General features: G+C 31.2%; 1 protein-coding gene across 1 annotated transcript; it reads left to right on the forward strand.

The window, feature by feature from the left end:
• The first annotated feature begins 2753 nt into the window (after window positions 1–2753).
• Window positions 2754–3463, forward strand: LOC127905769 (uncharacterized). Its single transcript, XM_052455801.1, has 2 exons — window positions 2754–2866; window positions 2957–3463. The coding sequence occupies exon 2, from the start codon at window positions 2969–2971 to the stop codon at window positions 3461–3463; it is 495 nt and encodes a 164-aa protein (XP_052311761.1). The 5' UTR covers window positions 2754–2866; window positions 2957–2968.
• Window positions 3464–7910: the final 4447 nt, after the last annotated feature.

Consider the following 7910-nt stretch of genomic DNA (forward strand, 5'->3'; position numbering starts at 1 on the left):
AGTGGCTCACGGACGACAGCTCCAAGCAGTGGCGAGACTCGATTGTTCACTCCCCTTAGTATTTCATTTTGCTTTCTCTTCTCTTCATTATCAAGCCTCTTCCCTTTCTACACTCCTTATTTACGTTCTCTTAAATTGCCCCCTCTGTTTCAAGCTTCCCCCGTCTTCCCTCTGTTCTCCCTTTTGTTCAAAAATTTTCCCCCTGTTCTCACTATCTTTCCTTCCCCTGTCTCTCGTTCCAAACAAAAACCGCCCCTCTCTTTCATTCTCCTTTTTTTTTATGCTAGTGTTGAGAGCAGTATTTATAAGGCAATCTCTGCTGTTGTGCGTGGGGAGCAGGGGAGCGGCCTGCTATCGCGCATGGGGAGAAGGGGAAGTCGGGTGAGGTCTCCAATGGGGGCGTGGGGCTTTAGGTTTTGGGGGCAGCATGCAGAGAGAGAGAGGCTAAACTGTTTTGGTTTTTATTTTATTTTATTTTATTTATTGGGTACCTAAAAATGGGTTACAACAAGGAGTGATGATAATAATGAGTAGCACAAGTTAATTATATTTCGTAGTATATGTAATGAATTTTTTTATATATATGTATGGATGATTTCATATTATTTGACAATGTTTAGGCTTTCAATGTTTTTTCTTTATTATTTTATTGAAGTGTGTGTTATGGATGACATTACATATATCATTTTCATTGACTTTTGAAACCATTTCTAACCTTTCAAGTATCAATCTTTAAATTGTGATTCTGATGTTATAGTTTATTTTGTGATTTGTCTTCTTGCTGATAGATGCTGGAGCATGAATGAAAAGGTTCTTTCTACTCAATGTTTTGATTTATAGGAACAAACATTAAGGTAAGCACACCCATAATTTTGATTTCTGCTTAATTAATTATTTAGATTTTTATTTTTATTATTGTTTATGTTAATTGGCTTTTGACAATATAAACTTCATGGCTGATTTTTATTATTGCAAGGAATGCTTAATGAAATGGTCTTGATGTTATTTATATATTTGTTGTTGTTACAATAATTATTTTATTTGAAGTATAATATTTTTTGAAGTTATGGCTATTAAGTGGACAATCCATACTGATTTTGAACATCATAAACTGGATATTGTTTGTAATGAATTGGAAAACAAATGAGATTTAACAGTTTGTTTTCATTCTAGTTATGGCAGTCTTGGAAAAATATCTGTGAATTTTTTGTTCATGATAGTTTAACTATGAGCTAATTTATTGTTATGCCGTATATATTCATATGATAATGTATATGTTTTTTCTGGTTTTTAGCATGCTTCGACGAGGATCCATATTAGATTCTAGGAGTGATAGGTCCACTTCAAGGAGTGACAGGTCCACTTCATCCAAATCATTTCAAACTACATCAAGGCATAATAACAAAGGATCCACATTTCATCAACCTGTGTATCAAAACACAAATGAGTATTATATACCTACTTTGGGGAGTACACATCCTCCTCAACATGATTATGGGAGGGTTGAAGCATATCAATATTGTGAGGGCTTTCGCTTTCAAGATTTGCTTCAAACTCAAGGAGGTTTCCCTCGAGATAACCAACTTATTTATGGAGGACATAATTCATATAGGAGTTATGGGAGAGTTGATGGTGATGATGGTGATGATAATGATGTGAACATTAGAGATGAAGATGAGGGAGACGGTAGTAATGAGAGAGGTGTATGTGATGAGGATCCAGATGGTGTGCCATCAATCCACGGTTCAACATCTTCTCCATACAATTATAATCAAAATGTTAAAAGAAAGGGTTTTGACACACCAATAGATCCAATTACAAGAAAAAAAGAGCTTTGTTTGTATGGCACAACAGTGTAATTATTTTTTTCCTATAAGTTTGTTATTATATATTTTCAGGTTCAATAACGCATCGTGTGGACATGCAATCGGAGATATTTTGAGGTCCAATTTTAAGGGAGCATGGCACTCTTGAGAAAAAGTAGATTCAATGTGCCGATGAACTCTTTAAAGAGTTTAAGGTAAGAACCAACACTAATTGCCATATTCTTTTCAATTTTGATCACTTTAATATAGCATTATGAAAATTATGAACTGAATAGCTATAGAAGTGTGCTGGTCATTGTCTTGTTATTTGTAACCATAAATTATTAACTGAATAGCAAGTACTGATTTGTGTTCTAATTTGTTCTTATTTCTTGTTTACTCTTTAATATCATTTAATTTCTTTAGTTATTACATCATCTTGTAAATTCGGAACAAAATAACACAATATGATTAATTATTTATATAATTTGAAATTTTGTGCACTCTTTTTACTTGGTATATATATTATTTGGTAGAAAAAATATTCCTTTCCTGAGGAAGATGAGTCGATTGTTCGTAAAATTTTTGAAGATAAGGCTAGGATAGCTTTGAATCAACAATTGACACGAGCTCGCAAGAAAGCCATGTCAAAAGAAAACACTATAAATATTATAGATTGCCTTGATAAAGGTCCTGCTTGGATAAACAATGATGACTAGAATCAAATGATCAAAGATGTTTGGTTCACCCCTGAATTTCAAAGGAGGTCTGAATCTGCTAGGAGGAATCGATTAACCAAAACAGATGGTAAAATAAGCACTCATTCTGAAGGAACAGTGTCATTTGCATCATATCGAGCTAACATGGTAAGGATTTTTTTGTTATTATGCTTAAGATAATGAATTAAATTTTATATATTTATCTTTTATAATATTTATTAATCTTAAAAGCAAGAGGAAGCTGGTGGAAAAGAACCTCCATGGGATGATGTCTTTTTAGCTTTGCATCAGAGTACTAAGCAGTCTGGTAGCTTCATCGACAACAAGTCTAAAAAAGTGGTTGTATGTATTTTTATTTGATTATTTCTTAATATAACTTAAGTATTATTTAACATTCAAATGAATTTATTGTTGCATGTATTTTATTTGTAGGAAAATTATAAAATGGAGATGATTTCAAAGTATGGAACTAATCGGGAAAATCATCCTTCATTTGATGGAGCAACTTGGTGTGTGGCTTCAGGAGGAGTTACAAAGGGTAGGGTATATGGTGCACCTCGTATGCCAAAATCTATAGTTAGTACAAGTTCTTCATCACATTCCTACTCGGTGGAGTCATCATATCCTAGTTCATCGTATCGAGCATTGCAACAGGAGATAAAGGATAAAGAAGAGGAGATAAAGAAAAAAGATGATTTTATTCTTAAAATGAAACGGCAAATGGATTCCATGCAAGAATATCTTGTGAACAATCTTGGATATCATGGTGGGACATCAAATATTGGCCAAGGTATGCCTTCACCTATGGCTCCCCAGATAATGACACCTATGGGTCCCACATCTCAACCACTTTATCGACCTACACCTCGATCACTATATACTGATCAATCTTGTGTCGATCCACAATATCATGGTTCGTCTTCGCAACCAACACCATGATTGTATCTTTTGTCGTTTTTTTTATTATATTTCGACTTAATTGTATTAATGCAAGTTTGACTAAATTTTTATAATATGAATATTATTTTTATTTCATTTTTTATTAGTTATACAATTATTTTTAATATTAATTTATGTTGGTTATATATATTCTACAACTTTTAAAATATCCATAAATAATTAATTAAAAAAATTAAAAGTCATTTTAATAAATAAATAAAAATTAATTTAATAAAAATAATATACTCAGCAACGGATATTCCGTTGCTGATCCCCAAAATTAGCAACGGAATTTTCGTTGCTAAAATTGCAATGAAAAATCCGTTGCTAAAATTGCAACGGATTATCCGTTGCTAATTGTAAGCAATGGAATTTTCGTTGCTCAAAAATCAGCAACGACAAATCTGCATCCGAGATTTGTCATTGCTGATTCCGTTGCTAAATTGTGTTAGCAACGGATTTTAGTATTATTTGCAACGGATTATCCGTTGCTAATTGTAAGCAATGGAATTTTCGTTGCTCAAAAATCAGCAACGACAAATCTGCATCCGAGATTTGCCATTGCTGATTCCGTTGCTAAATTGTGTTAGCAACGGATTTTAGTATTATTTGCAACGGAGTAGTCCGTTGCAAATTACTACATTTTTTAGTAGTGGCAGCTGCAATATTGCAAAAGAACCACTTCGGTAATAAAATTATAGAACATCAACTTGCAGAAGCAAAAATGGTAGATTATTGCCAACAAAATTAAACCCGAAATAAAACATTGCAAAGCAGAAAGAGAAAGTACTTAGCTTATAACAATGGAATTTAGCTTCTCTTTCGGACCACTAGTGCATAGTTCTACAAGATCATAACAAGATCCAGTAAGGGGCTAGAAGATTCAAAGACAAAAAAAAAAAAACAGAGAAATCCAGCAGAGCTACCAATAGAAGATACCAGCAAAAGAAGATAACTTGATTGTTCGAACTGCAAAGAAAGAAATTAGGGCAAAAACTTTAGCTTTCCTTTTGCTTTCCCAAATTCCTCGAGACAGGTGAGTTAATATATATATTCCGGGTCTCACTCGGGTTAGGCCGGCTCAGACCGGGTCAGGCTGGGTTTTTTCTTGTACCAGTCTTTTATGTTGCCCGGACCGGTCTAGGTACTGGGTCGACCCGCCGGGTCGGTCCGGGTTATTAAATCCTCGCATATTCTCTTTACTTTCTTTTCTTCCTTTCGGCAGTCATTGTTAATCCTTTCTTTTCTATAAAATATAAAGTTATTAAATCATTATGAAAAATTCAATTGCTCCGTATAAAAAATTTTGCTTAGGCTATCTTGGCGCTCCTATGTTTACCATGTTTCCACTGAAAGAAAATATTTTCAAAAATTATTTATTTTTTAAAAATCATGTAATAGCGTGGTTTAAAAATTATTTATTTTTATATTTCAAAAATTTTTTTAAAAAATTTAATTTTTTTATTTTTTTAAATTATTTTTTTATGATTTCAAATTGACAAGCAAAATTAATTTTTTGAAAAAATAAAAAAATATTACTTTAAAATATTTTTAAATAAAAAATATTTTAAAAATAAATTATATCCACAAACTCAAATATATATTTTTAAATAAAAAATATTCTAAAAATAAACTATTACTAGTGACGCGCCTTTCTCATTTCTCTTTTAAGATTTTCAAAGAAAATCACTTCATTTTCGGAAACCAAGATTAAAAATATCGGGGCTCAGGCGATGCTTGGGTTCCTCCTTATAGATCGGGCCGGATTTTGGGCTGACCTGGGCTGATTGATGTCTGTTCTCTTATTATGCGAAAGTCCAGCTTAGATCCAACCGAGGCTGAACAGCATTATCCCTTTCAAGATTGTTGATTATATATGCCGTAGCTTTTATGGTTACAGTTTTTAAAAAATATTTTTAATTGTTATTAATTGGATTAAAATATATGTATAATTAAAATTATAGTTTAAAAATATATGATTAAATTTGTTGTTGAAAATGTTGTTGATAATAAAATAATTAAAAAAAAACATTTGTTTTATAATGTTAAATTACATAAGTATATGATTATTAATACATAAAAAAAATATAGCAAAAAAATATCAAGATCCTTGTGTACCATGGACTAATTTTTTATAGTAATCTAAATACACAAATAAATACACAGTAAGAATAAAAAAAATATGTATATGTATATATAAAAAAACTAATACTGGGATTTGACATGAAATTATCCCGGATCATACCGGGTCAGCAAATAGGTATTTTGGTTCAGTATTACAAGGAGCTTGAGGAGGGGAGACAAAATTGGTAATGATCCTAAGACACATCAATTTTCATGACAAAAGCAATACTACAATTTTTAAGAATGTATTTGTTTTTATATTTAATAAAAATGAAAATTTTTAAATTTTTTTATTGCTTCAAATTAATTTTTTTTTATATAATTATGGATTGTTTTGATGTGTTGATAATAAAAATAAATTTTAAAAAATAAAAATATATTATTTTAATATATTTTTAAATAAAAATATTTTAAAATAATCACTAGTATAATCTCACGTACTAAATTGAAGCTTTGAAGTTGAGGTATGCAACATGAATAAAATAGATTTAGAATTTCCTTCTGGTAACTTTCTTGGAAAAAAATAAAATTACGACAAGCTAAAAAATAATAATGGGAGTCAAGGCCTTAAAGTTGAGATTCCGCAATCACGTGATTTTCAAGCTCTCACAATCCCTCGTAGAATTCAACATGCGGCGAGACAAATTCAATCAACCATTCATCCTCTTTTTTTTTTTTTTTAGAGAGAGAGAGAGAGAGAGAGAACTTTTTCCAGAATTAAATCTCTTGAAAACCCCCCAAATTAAATGTTTAAAGTAAAGTTATTAAATCTAAGTATAGTGCAATACTTAGAAAACAAATTATTCATGTTAACATAAATTGATGACTCGATTCAAAAAACTATTATTTTAAGAAGAATTTTTAATTAAAAAATAATAAAGCATACTCACTTAAAAAAAAAAACAAATTAAGTTTTAATTAGATCGCAGATTAACTCATTAAGTTAACTGAGTTATACTTATCAACTCCTACCAGTTTAATTTGAAAATCAATGTGATTTAAGGGTTAGATCAACGAGTTACCAAATTGACGTATCAAATCATGCTGAATTTAGTGCCCATCCAATATTGATGACCTTGTCCATGTGTTAAAAAAATAAAAATTAGATTAGAAATGTTTAAGATTATGCTAGTTGTTGTTTTTTAATGTAGTTTTTGTTCTGAAATATATTAAAATAATATTTATTATTTATTTTAAAAAAATTATTTATGAAATTAGCATCTCAAAATGATTTATAAGTAATAAAATAAATAAATAAATAATTTAATTTTTTTTAAAATACTTTTAAAATAAAAAAAACAAAAGTGTTGTTTCATACGCGGTGTATCATTCTCTGCGCCTGTGCTATCATTTTTTCAGTGCATGAAGAACGGATAGCCACACATTCAGGCTACCATCTTGTGGTTCTAACTGGCTTCACTTTACCTCTTTTCTAGGAAAGCCCGGGAGCCGTCCATTTCTTCTGAACCACGAACTCTAAACGCAAACCAATAACCTTGGCTTTTCGAAAAGATTGAAGAGGGAATAAACCTTGCGTTTGCTTACACTTCTACACTCAACAAGGCTGCTAGCCACAAGACCCTTGCTTGCGTTCATTTCCTCAGCATCAATGCCTGTCATCCTTCAAAGGTTGCCAGAGAAACAAGGAATATTAATTAGAAGTGTCTTGCTTTGTTTCTTTTCCCCTCCTTGAGAGAGGGATGGTGGATTAGCAGAGCTTCTTCTTTTTGTTTTTTTTCATTGATGTGTCTGTTGTGTTAGGCATTAATCGTGGATGGACTATGATGCGAATTCCAGGTTTGACGGATTAACCTGGTTTGAAGGGTTAACATAGTTAATTCAGATTTTTTTCCTTTTTCTTCATTGGTTTTTTTCTTCTTGTTGGTTTTTTTCTTTTTTTTTTTTAATTAATCTATTTAATTATCATACTTTTATTACACGACCTTGCAGTCAGACCCACATTCAAGGCTGTTGGGTCTAGTGTTGCAGCCAGACTCACTTAAACTTGAGTAATGTAAGTTTAATATTATTATTAATATTATAAATATTACTCTTGGGTCAATCGTTACAACTAGATCTAAGGGTGATCATTTTCGGTTCGGTTCGGTTTTCACTTGAAAAAATTAACCAAATCAAAATTATTATTTTTTAAAATTTAAAACCGAACCGAAACCGGTTCAAACCTACTGGTTTTGGTTTGGTTTTTGTTGTTCAAAAACCGGTGAAACCAAGAATCAAATCTTGTTTTTGTTCTTCAAAGAACTTGTTCCAGTTTACAACCAAAGTTGCAAATTACAACATAATAAAAAAAGCTAAAACCCAC

This window comes from Populus trichocarpa, chromosome 1 (assembly GCF_000002775.5).
Source record: "Populus trichocarpa isolate Nisqually-1 chromosome 1, P.trichocarpa_v4.1, whole genome shotgun sequence".
NCBI classification, from domain to species: Eukaryota; Viridiplantae; Streptophyta; class Magnoliopsida; order Malpighiales; family Salicaceae; genus Populus; species Populus trichocarpa.